General features: G+C 41.0%; 1 protein-coding gene across 1 annotated transcript in view; it reads right to left on the reverse strand.

The window, feature by feature from the left end:
* The window catches only part of PEPD (peptidase D), a 142,099-nt gene that overhangs the window by 110,267 nt on the left and 19,159 nt on the right, over positions 1-12,673 (reverse strand). The window contains exons 4-6 of the mRNA XM_083870097.1: positions 9,198-9,261; positions 7,092-7,139; positions 5,399-5,460 (exon numbers count right to left, since the gene is read on the reverse strand). Coding sequence (XP_083726223.1) covers positions 5,399-5,460; positions 7,092-7,139; positions 9,198-9,261 — 174 coding nt within the window. The remainder of the gene's footprint in view (positions 1-5,398; positions 5,461-7,091; positions 7,140-9,197; positions 9,262-12,673) is intronic.

Consider the following 12,673-nt stretch of genomic DNA (forward strand, 5'->3'; position numbering starts at 1 on the left):
GAAATGCTTTCTTCATATAGCTTGCATTTGATAACCATATTATCCACTGATTGTTCTTATTTCATGACCTCACTGCCAGTGAGTTGGCACACAGTCATGCCATGCTCCATAGGAATTTCTGCCACATGGTTGTGTACACTGGATGCCATTTGGATTTATAGGGGACTGCTTGTTATTTGAATACTTGTAGAGAGTACCTCCAGCACAGCTAACTCAGGTTCTGGATACCTTGCTTCATGGTGTTCCACTTGTCTCTTTGCACTATTAGACCATCCTTGAGAGAATACCTTTCCCTCATGCTTGACAGGAGTTGACTCCAGAGGTTGAGTCCATTTTCTAATCCCCTGGCCAATTCCACACCCTGGGACAGGGATCCCAGCTGCTTGGCCTGAGTCCTTGATTTCATATCCTGGGCCACAATATTCCAGCCCTGGACCAGCTGGGTCACCAGGGGCTCTCCTCACTGGCAGCTGAAATCTTTTTGCACATCTCCCAGCTCACCTGGGGATAGGGATCAGGTGATTATCTCTGCCTCTTCCTCCTGTTGTGAGGGCCTTGCTTCCTCTTCATCCCTCACTAAGCAAATGGATTGTCTTGGATTTCTATTTCCATACAGGTGCAACTGCTCCTAGCACAGGTTGTTCCTCTGGCTCAGCTGCAGTTGGGAGTGCCCTCAGTGCCTGTTGCTCTGCCTTCCTCCTCCTCCACCTCCTGAGGGTGCTGTCCAGTGATGAGCAGTGTCTGATAAATCGCAGCCAGAGCCCAGCATGTCATATCACTTTGTGCCTCTCTGGAACTGCCACAGCTTTTTTGTTGTTGCATATTTTTGCACTTTAACAGGGTCCTGTAGCTGTTCAGGGGTGAACTTTCAAACCTTTGGAGCAGAATAGTCCTCCAAAAGTCATCTCATTCTCTTTCTTTAGTGCTCCCACTAGAACCACAGTTCCACCTCCCCTCTCCTTCCAAGTGTAAGTACAAAAGGCAAACATCATGGGTTGAGACAAGAATAATTTTCTGGAAACAGCAATGAGGTAAGAAAACGAAGAGTAACAGCAAAAAAATTAAGAACAAAAGGTATAAGTCAAAGAAAAGATTTACATGGAAAAATCCTTGACAAACAAAACACCCAATGGGACCATTCCACTCACCACACTTCAATGCAGGAAGGAACGCCCTTCTTCTCCAAAGCAAAAGAGAGCCCCTTCCCCAGCCCCCTGCCCTGACAGGAGCTGGTACAGAACAACACCTGGGTCCTGGCCATGTCCCCTCCCCAATACTGCAGAGAATTAACCCTGTGCTGGATACAACCAGGACATCTACCACAGCACAGCTAAACAAACCAACCACACCCTCAAAGTTACTGGTTAAACTCAACAGGAAGAGCTTTTCACCACCAACAGTATCAGTATATAAATGGTGTTTAATTTACATAATTAACACAGAAACCCCTACATAAAACCCCCTGACCCTGGCCTCCCAGCAAAGTTTTGATCTCACTCAACAGCAACTTACTCATAACAATACATGTACTACTGTAATGTTAGGAGGATTAGGCAGTGCAATCTAATTCTACATTTTTCTGCAATTTGCAAATTGACAATATTTAGATGATGAGATATGCGGTCTTAAGGAAGAAAACAAATTGGCATTTGCTACAGTTGCAATCTGTAACATATTACTGCTCCCATTTAATCAATGCAGAACTAAGAATGCACTTTAAGGCATGTCCAAATTGATTTCATACTCAGTTGTCCTTTCACACGCAAGACAAATTCATTAGTTAAAATAACTCTAGAAATCTACACCTCCCATATAAAAGCACTGTGTAATGAGACCTCTTTTTGTCAGTTTAATGAATACACTGTGCGTGTCTACAGTGATAAAAATCTAAAACATATTCATACACAACATTAGAATTTTCTCCTCTTCTTATGGAGAGTCTTTGTCCTAATGAACTGATTTGGCTATGCAATATGGAAAAGAGGATTTCACTGCAAAAACTTTAAGCATTAGGTACATTGCTTAAACTGTCCATTTATTTCAAATGATTCTGAGGATTCTGAAAAAAATCCTGCCAACACAGTGAGGAAAGATTTATTCAACAGTGTTTTAAAGTATGTGGCCCATTACTGTTGAACCCTACAGGTTCAAAATCCATGTTTCTGTATGGTGAATCGCATCCTCTCAAAGCATTTTTACAAGGGCTACATAACTGACATGATTAGATTAAAGAAAATCCTGCACATCTTCCAGTCTGAAAAATGGATCCACGAATCAGGAAAAAAAACACAGAACTGCAAACACAGAATGGGCCTCTATTAGCAAATACAAATATGAATTTCTAGAAAAGAAAGCACTAGAACTACTTTAGAAATCTGCCTTCCATGCTTAAGGCTTCAGAGGCAAGTGAGCAATCCACTTCTGCAGGATTCTGAAGAGGTGCAAACAGAGCTGACCTGAGGGGAGTTTCCAGGAGCAACACCAGGAAATGGTCCAGGTCTCCTGCCTTGAGCCCTGTCCCAGCTGGGGACCTCAGTGCCCCTCAGTCCCACCCTCTCCTGAGCAGGAACTTTCCATGCACCACTGGCCTCTGTTCCCACAGCCTGCAGCCACAGAGCAGCTTTTCTGCAGGACAACATGCCTTGCTGTACGAGAGAGCTGTGCATAAACAAATGGAAACCATGAAATAATGCACCACTACAGACTCTATAATCAGGATAGAATCAAGCTTAACTATTGCTAACATGACAAAAGTAACTTCAGGGTGATCTTCAGGGCACAGAAATAACCCACGACTACAGCAGTCATTTTGTCTCAAATTACTACTTATGACAGTAGAAAAAATAACCGAATAGCTTAGGTAATAATGTTCCAGAAGAAGTTCAAAAGGTTCAAAAAGTAAGGCAGGAAGCAACAGCACTAGGGCAAGAAAAAGACAGTTTCTGACTTAAGCAATGAACAGCCTGCAAAGAGAGCAAGATTCACCTTTTTCAGGAAATTAGGCATTATTTTCATCATTATCCATCATTAAACACCCTCCATGCCACCCACCCCCATTGGGCCAGGTCAACCCAGGAGAAAAAAACCATATGGGAGCACGAGAAACATAAAACGGTCCTAGCAGGAAAATAGATCTTGGCCAGGAAGCCAGAAAACAAAACAAACAGGAGATCAGGCATAAAATAGAGCATCATGGCCAGGGCAGAGCCTGGCTGAGCCCAGGACTGAGAGAGCCAGCAAGGCACAGGCAGGAGGGAGCAGAGTTTGAAAGAACATAAGAACACACTGCTGTGGGTGTAATCCTCTTGGGAACAATCAATACATCTGAAATAAATCCTTCTCTAAAGGAAACATTTGCTCCAGGAGCAGTGGAGACACAGGAAAGCAAGAATGTTGAAATTGGTCTGGGTCTTTATTGAAAACAAATATCAAATGGACTGGTTTATATAGCCAGTTGCCAAATTCTGAGGCAAGCAGAGTTTAAAAGGAAGCTCACCCCCTCCTCCAGACCACCAGTTATCCCCTGCACACAGACCAAGCTCACCAGAGCCACCACAGCCCAGGAGAAGACACAAACAGAATCAGGGAGATCAAAGAAAGGCTGGAGTGACAAGTGGTTTGAAGGCATGGTCTCTGTCAGAGGAGCTGATCCAACAACAAAATCAGTGCATGCTCTTCCATACTGTGAGCCTGGGAGGGGAAGGCACCAACCAGACCTGTCCAAGGCAGCAAAATCAATGTCCTGTGCCTTGGGGTGGAGAGGGATGAACATGTGCCAAGTCTCAAATGAGAAATACATGCTAACAGCGGCAAAACCCTGCTAGGAATGGAGAAACACTTCTGGAGCACATGGGCAGCATGTTTAGCACTAACTGAGAAGCCAATGCCTAAATATCATTATGTGCTGTAGGAGATGCTCTATTAAAATACCACATGAAGTGCTAAATGGAGTGGCTTCCTAGCTTGATGTTGACTAGTGAATGGGCTACTAAACTCTTTAAAGAGAGTTCAGTGAAATTCAAGGTAAAAAAGAGGGGTTTGGTAGTTCAGAATCATTCCAATGAAGAAAATGTACATCATTCCAGTAAAGAATTGCCAGTGAAGTTAATAACTGCTTTTATTTCATGTGGAGATGTATCAGATAAAACTGGAGATATTGCTCCAGATTTCGGAGTCCACCTCTATGTGGATAGTGTAAGATGACTATCTACTTGGAAAAGCAACAGAACTCACACTGGTTGTAACAGCAGAAAGGACATCAAACACTCATTGGAAGTGACCTGCATGTATTGTGGAATATCTCATATTTAACTCAGTGGGTAGCAAAAGATGTCTAAGTGCCTGGCACCTTGTTCCCAATATCCCTGACAGAACCATAAATTCCCATTTAGGATCCAGAGGGGAGAACTAAGTAATTATGAAATCAGATTCCAGATTCCTTGACACAAAGACAGGATCCCAGCAGAAAGCATACTCACACCATAAAAATGAGTGCCCAGACTTGCAGCAAATTCTGTGCCTTACCATCTTCACTGTAGAATTAACACACCATTGACAGAGAAGGATAGAAAAATATAGTGTTGTGACTGGGAGTCAACTAGCATAAAAAAAGAGCTCAACATCTCAGCACAACTGTTTATTTTAACAGTCTTTTTACTGAGGGGGGTCTGTTTCTTCTTTGCCATACACTTGAGCTAAAACAAAAAAAAATTATCTCCTTTAAAAGACATTGTAACAGGACAGTTGTATTTCATTAAAAATTGAAGCCATCATCCTCACATCCCAGAGCAAGCTGTGATGTATTTCTATTGCCCTTTCAAAATACTGCATGCAGGAAGACATTTTCACCTCACTAGTAGCCAAACTCCATAAAAAACAGCATTAAGGGACACTAAAAGCTCACATCTAGACAGAGAAATGATTATTCCTTTTTTCTTTTTTTGTGATTTGTGATTTTTACACATGTAATGTAACATTTTTTCACAAGACTATGCATTATCAGAATCCCTAATATCTAGATTAATAATGTACAAGGAACTGAGTAAGAGAAAGAGGCTACTCCTAAAGATTAATTTTTCTTCAATCTGAAAATCAAATATTCCAATTCCAAAAGTGGAAATAGATGTATGAGGATGAGTCTATTTGGTTTTAAATAGCTACAGTATAAACACAGACAGAGAGAAAATTTAGATTAACTTAGATGCAAGAGAGATTAAAAAAAAAAAAAAAAAACAACTGTATTTCAAGTCATTAGAAACATGTATCAAAATTTCTTTGGAAATAAAATGTTTGGCATCTGATCTGCCATTCAACATCCTTTCATCAAGAAAAAACATAATTTAATTTGAAATATAAAATGAATTCAACAACTAATGTACAAAAAAGCTGTGTCACTTACTGGCTGATCCCCTCAAACGAAGCTTCTTTGGAGACATTTCCACTGTCAGTATTGACACCACGCTGGGAGAAAAAGATTAAAAGGACTGTGATTCTGAGCCAAACACATGTATTTAAAATTTAAATCATGGGGAGAACTTGATTGCAATAAGTATTTGGGAAAACTTACACATAAGTTTACCTGAATCACAATAAATAAAAAAACCCAACTGTTTGTTCAAACACAGTCCAATATAAGAAATAATCAGTTCCATAGGAGAGCAGCAGAGAACTCAGGTCAGGATGTCTTAGGAAAAAGACAAGCTTTGATTTCCTATGTCTTGAGAGGGAGGTGTGAGACCTATAATTATACAGGGCAAGAGAATGAAAAATAGGCAAGGTCTCTTCTCAAGTAATTTAGTATTAAAATAAATTCTTATGCCCTACCTTGGCAATGTTACTATTTAAATTTGCTTGCTGCTCCCCTACAGCTTTCCATTCAAGCAAGCAGCATAAGCAGGAGTATTTTGGCTACCACACAGCAGATGAACAATTCTGACATGTGCCCAGGGAACCCTGCAGAGCAGCAGCTCTGGAGCAAGACCACAGGAGGAGAGGACCAGGTTTCCATTCAGCAGCAGACAGAGAAGTGCTCTTCCCTTCTCTGTACACTTCTTCACAGCAGTGGGAGGAATGTGAAGGCACCACAGCACCCTCCTCTCAGCCAAAAATTATGTGAAAATTCCTGATTACAACAGAATGCTCCCAGAGTGATAACTACTCAACAACTCCATGTGAAGAAATGCACAGTAAGAAGCACAAGATAGTCAAATGTTCCATTTCTCTCATTTCTCTTAAAGAACATGAAATTAAGCCATAGCGGCATCTTTTAAGTGTATATGTGTGTATACAAATATAAATGAAAGAAAGACTAAAAACTAGAGCCTCTGTTCTTAATGGATAAAGAATTCAGATCTGAGGCCATGTACCTTCCTAAAGAGGGATTTTTTTTTTGTTAAGATTTCTGCCTGGTCTCTATCATAGAAAACCAAGAAATCCAGGAGCTGCCACTGCATTTGCTGTAAGGGAAAGCTCAGACTCAGCAAACAATTTTTATAAAGATTAGAGACAATAAAACAGATAGTAAGAGTTTACAAAACACCTGTAAAGCAGGGAGCAGCTGGGAGAGAGGAGATGGGGAAAGAGAAACTTGCAGTCTTCACCTCCAGTCATTCATGCTTCTTCCCAAGAAATGAGCAAGCACCATTCAAAATACTAAGCAAGCATCTGATATTGCCTCACTCCTCCCAGAAACTGTTCTTACTAAACCACTCTATGAAGAAACAGTATTTCCTGAATCTCTGTGGGATTTCCTCAGAAAGGCCCAAACATGCTCATGGCATGACCAGAACAGCAGAAAAGGAAAAAGGAGTTTGGAGTCAGTGTAGATAGATTGAGGGCCATCATGTTTGATAGGCTTTCCATGTTTTACCAGAAAAACAATACAGCTTTTGGCTGACAGAATGCACACCAGATGAGGCCAGAGGCTACAAATCTGGAAATCATGGAGGGGCCAGAGGACTAGATTGTTATACAGAAGTGACCTCAAATTTGGTGTAAGATGGGGAGGAAAAAAAGGGAATGACAGTGCAAAGAAATGCTGCATGAACTAGTATCCTTATTGAAGAAATTTAGTACTTCAGAATATGACTTACCAGAGTGAGAAGTACAGCAGGTTTCTTCAAAGCCAATACACTGGATATCTAAAAAGAGGTTTTAGATCACTGTTATTTGCCTTTTTTCTTCCACATAACCACATTGATACCAATTTCATCAATATTCACTATATATAAAGTAAATGAACTGCAAAGACAAAAATGTTCCTCTGATACCTTTCAGATACTGCAGCATTACCTGAGACATGCAACAAGAGACAGTAAAATACAAAATATTGACAGAAAAGCAGTGATCAAGTTCACTGTGTCCTTTAAAGACATAAATACCAATTAAAATGCATGTCTTCTGCCACCATTAGGGAGACACAACATAGGAGCCAAGAAGTTTTAAAGTCACACAGAAATAAAGAACACCAGGGTGCTCTATCCTGCACATATAACATTTGCATTAATATTATTACATTGCAACGTGCTAAATGATTAGCAAAGAATATTTACTGTTATTCTACTGGGTCATTTCTACTGACTGATCCTTTTATAGCTCCTTCAGCCTCCTTCAAACATCCACAAACAGAACAAAATCCCACAGATTTTGCCTACACTGGGCTTGCAGAGTGCTGGGCTTTCAGAGCAGCTGCAGAAGGGTGGGTGCTGAATCACACATATTTTGAGGCAGTGAACACATGACAGCTTCATGGAGAAATATTCTATCCACTTTAAACCACCTTAATGGCACACTACTACTATTAAGAAAAGAAAGTATATAGCAGTGAAGTTCGAAAATATCAATTCCACCTTTTTTGGTTGTTTTGTTTGTTTGTTTGTTTTTGGTTTTCTGTTTCCTTATCTCATGAAATATCAGGATAACACACTTACATACTTTTGGTCATTCATTGGCATAAAGCTATTCTATAAAAAAAAGCCTCTGGTGTCCTGATGGTGGAAAAACAATTCCTTGGCAAACAAGACAAAAGTTATAGAAGGAACTGTTGAGAGCTGAACAGGTATGTTGCAAACTTCCCACTTCAATACATGCAGTTCAGGTCAAAAGCAGCCTTCATTTTTAATTTATTTACAGATCCACACTAAGAGCTCTTTTTCCCATCATTGAAGTTTTTATAGCAGTAAAAAAGCAGTGCATAGAACTGCAGTAAGGACATTTGTTGACAGAAAGTGACCCAAAATAACTAAGGTGAATATGATTTTTAAAAATAAAACATGTATTATTTTCACTTGCAATTTTCACCATCTGACAGATGAGCACTGGAGCAGCTGAACACTACAGGACTCCGACTCACACATGGCAAAAATCAGCCTCTCCACAGCTCTCACCACTCCCAGCTTCTGACATACAGATCTAACTTTACTTTGTTGCTGGACTCATTATGAAAATTAAATGAAACCTCCTCACAGCTGATGAGAGCAAAACTTTAGGTCTAGAGAGCCAGAGTTAGTGTTCCATGGTAACAGAAGAATCAGAGGAGTCTTCTTAAAGCTGCTCTCCATGAAAGTCACACACAGAGCTTGGCAGGAATACTGTCCTCACCTGCTGAGCCTTCCTACCAAAACAATCTCTGGCCAGGTGCACAAGTGTACAAACATCTGCTCAGAAATTAAATCACAAACCTAACTAAGCAAGGCACATTTCTTGCCCTGAGAAATGTGAATATATTTGCCAATTCAAGTAATAGGATGATTCTATAGAAAATAAAGAGTGAGGCAGGCAGCCTTTCCCAACAGCTTTTTGGAGGCATAAAATTAATGTAAGCTCCCAAGTCCAGGCTAGGACAGGCAACCTCCTTGACGGCAATCTCCTCAAATCTCCAAGGCATCCCAAAAATTTTATTTAGTGGCATATTTATCATTTGGAAAAAGCTACACACTGACAGGTCTCATCATGCACAGAACATGCTTATGAGACTGCCTTTGGATTAAGAACTGTGTTCAGATCAAAAGAGCAGCCTTAAAAAAATGTACATATGCTTTGTAAGATAAAAGGATATTTTCCAGTAACAGGGAAGGGAGAGAAGATCCCACCAAGTCAGGAGACATCCAGTAAGAAGGGGACTAAAATTAAGCAAAGTCATTGCCACTCATTGATTTTGTATTCACAGAAAAAAATATTCAGAGACACAGACCACTCACCTCGGTCACATAGTGGGCTTCATCCACAGCATATTTGTTCTTGAAGAATTCAGGGGGATGAATCCTTTGGAAAACAACAAAAAGAAATATTTGGGTTTAGCTTTGCTCTTATGTTTAATAAGGCCAGAGACAAAGGAATAACATTCTCTACTATCACAACAATAGAATCAGATATGAGGAATGTTTTACTAATCTTATCTTTAACTCTATTTCTCAAAACAGGACATTACACAGGAAGTTGCCATGGCTCTAAAAATCAGTGTGCTTTAGTCCACTCCATGTTTAGATAGCACAGTCTCCTCAGAACAAAAGTGGTTTCTTCCCATCCTATGCAAGACAGTTTTGTTAGGGACTTTTGCCATGCCATTTATACACAACTTTCCAACTCACAAAATTTTGGAAGGATGTGGAAATAACAAAAGACCAGGCTGCCCTGTGTTACATTCAAAGAGTGAATAAAACATCCATTTTTTACCCTGGTAATCACCCTAGCAGACTGAGAGCTATTAAGATGTGGGCTCTGCTGCCTCTGTTCCTCAGGACACCAAAGATGCACTCCTCTAACCCAACAGACTGGGCAACTTACAGGTCCATGTCCAAAACCCAACCTCTTCTACTCTTTTCTCTTGATATCCAGCCACAGACATTTTTTTAAAGGCAGGAAGAACATGAAGGATGTGCTTGCAGTCAGTCCCTCCAGGCTCTCCTGCTGTTTCCTGTACCAGTGGCTGTACTGTTGCTCATTCCTTCACTGTATGGCAGATGCCATTCAGGAGACTTCAGTCTCTGATTACAACCTGCATGTCCCCAACACTAAATAAATACAATCTCTGTCATCCTGAAAATGTCATCTCAATATAATAAAATTATATTTAGGGGATATATAATCCCCAGTTTTCATCCTTCCACAAAAAAACTCATTTCTTTACTCCCAGAGTAAAGAAAACAGGAGGAAAATCCCATGACTGGAAGTGCTGGAGTTTGGATCATCCTGTGCATTTTGCTTCCTGAGCAACAGCAGGAGAGCGAGAGGTGCAGGACCAAAGCTTCAGCTCTGTAAACATCACACAACAAGAGCACGAACCCATCTGGGGAAGAATGAAGGAGGCTGGAGGCCAAAGAGCATCTCTAACCCCTGCAGTAAGGACCATCAGAAGTGGTGGGGCAAACAGGTCAGCACCTCAAGGAGCTGCTCCACACCACAGGCCTGTGCCAGAGCTGCTGGCACCACCAGGAGGCTGGAGCACTGCCTTAAGTCCACTTCTTAAATCTTGTGTGCTCCTTTATCATTTACATTTCTTCATGCTCCAAATAGTACTGGGCTGTGACACGAACAACATGAAACCATTTATGGTGTTCTCAAGCAAAAAAATCACAGATTTTTAAAAATTTATTATCTGTGAAAGTACTACTCAAAAGTAAGACAAAACTATCTCATTATATGTTCCCTTCTGCAATACTCCTTGTGTAGACTTTTCCTATCAGTGACAGAGATTTCAAAGCAATTATCATTTATCTTTTCTCCCTGGCTTATTTCACATATAATAAAAGCCCCACTGTATTCTCTTATCTTTACATACCCTCTAGATTATAGTACCCTTACCTCCAACTTTGGCATACTCTATTTCTCCTACAGACATCTCCTTATTCTTCCTTCATTCCTCACACACTGGAAATTTTAATGATCCAGAAACATGACGAACAGATTTAGCACCTTCTGGTTTTGTTCTCTTTTACAGTTTTAACCAATTCATCTGGTATCAGAAGAATCCCAACTGTAAAACCAGCTAATGTGCGGCCAATGGTAATTTATGGTAACGTATGCTCTTTAGAACAATACATCCAAAGCACCTTTTTATAATCAGCTGCATTGTTTAAATCAAAAAACTGTTTCATGTAAAGTAAATATTTCATAAAAGCATACTCACAAGTGTGCTGGATTTTACTGACTTCATTTAATGCAGTTAAAGTAAAAATAAGTCTCATTTTCCATCACTCCAATAAGAAAATTTCTTTTCACAAGCTCTTTCTCAACTTCTTTTTCATTCTTTTTGTTGCTAGTTGCCTCCTATAATTGTGTAGCCTACAGCACACAGCTACTAATTTAATTCTTTGGTTATGGTTAATATTAATCCATTCCAGCTTTAATCCCTCCAACATCCTTTTTATGTACACTATGACTCTTTTGAGGAACAAAAGTGGCTCATCGTTCTTTCAAGGCTGAGGAATTTTTCTCTGCTCTAAGAGAACAGCAGCTTCTCACAATCCTCCATCCTCTCCCTCAGTTGTTAAATGAGGTTATCTTTGAGATCCTTTTGACTTCATCACACCTAATGACAAGCTGCCACGATTCCCAAATGTACCTCCCTGCTCACCTCCTTGCTATCTCACTTAAAAGTCAGCAAGACTTTTAGCACAAAGTTGAGAGCCAGACTTCTCAGCTCCTCTCTGAAGCACTCACAGCTCTGCCTCACTTTTTTTATACAGGCATCTAGCACCTCCAACGAGATGGAAAAATAAATTCATATACACTTCCCACAAACTACCATCCTATGGGATCCATGATGCTCCAGTGATGAAGCTGCCTCTCCCACTATGGGAAGATTTCCAAATCCACCTTTATTGCAGAACTACAGAGGTGCAAGGAAAAAGTGTACATGAAGTCTATATTAGAGCCAAAAAATTCTACACTGTCACACAGAAAAGTCGTATAGAAAGCAACCAAGTGTAAGGGAGAAGAAGAAGCAGGAGAAGAAAAGCAGGCCAAGGGAGGCAATTCTGCCCCTCTGCCCTCAGGTGAGACCCCACCTGCAAAGCTGCCCCAGCCCTGGGCCAGCACAGCCCCAGGAGAGAGAGCTGGAGCTGCTGGAGAGAGCCCAGAGGAGGCTCCAGAGGGATGGAGCAGCTCTGCTGGGAGGAAAGGCTGGCAGAGCTGGGAGTGTTCACCTGGACAGGAGAAACTTCGGGGTGACCTAATTGTGATCTTTCAGTACCTGAGGGAGCTGACAGGAAAGGTGGAAAGACACTATTTACAAGGGCCCAGATTGACAGGACAAGGGGGAATGGCTTCAAACTGACAGAGGCCAAGTTAAAAGGATACTGGAAAGAAATTCCTCCCTGTCAGGGTGGGCAGGCCCTGGCACAGGGTGCCCAGAGAAGCTGTGGCTGCCTCTGGATCCCTGGCTGTGTCCAAGGCCAGGCTGGATGGGGCTCTGAGTAACCTGGGACAGTGGAAGGTGTCCCTGCCCATGGTGGGAGGATGGAATTCAACTGTTTTTAAGGTCCTTTCCAACCCAGGCCATTCTATGATTCTGTGATCCTCAATGGTACCTTTCCATAGTCTCTCTACTCTCTTCCATTTTTTCCCCAGTTTAGTGGGGCTCAATGAAAGATAATTATGCACAACATAGTAGTTACTGTAAAAAGTACCAGTGCAGAGTTCCTGAGCAGACACAGGGCTCAAGACCCATTTTTAT

Source organism: Zosterops lateralis (genome assembly GCF_965231275.1).
Source record: "Zosterops lateralis genome assembly, chromosome: 12".
NCBI lineage: Eukaryota > Metazoa > Chordata > Aves > Passeriformes > Zosteropidae > Zosterops > Zosterops lateralis.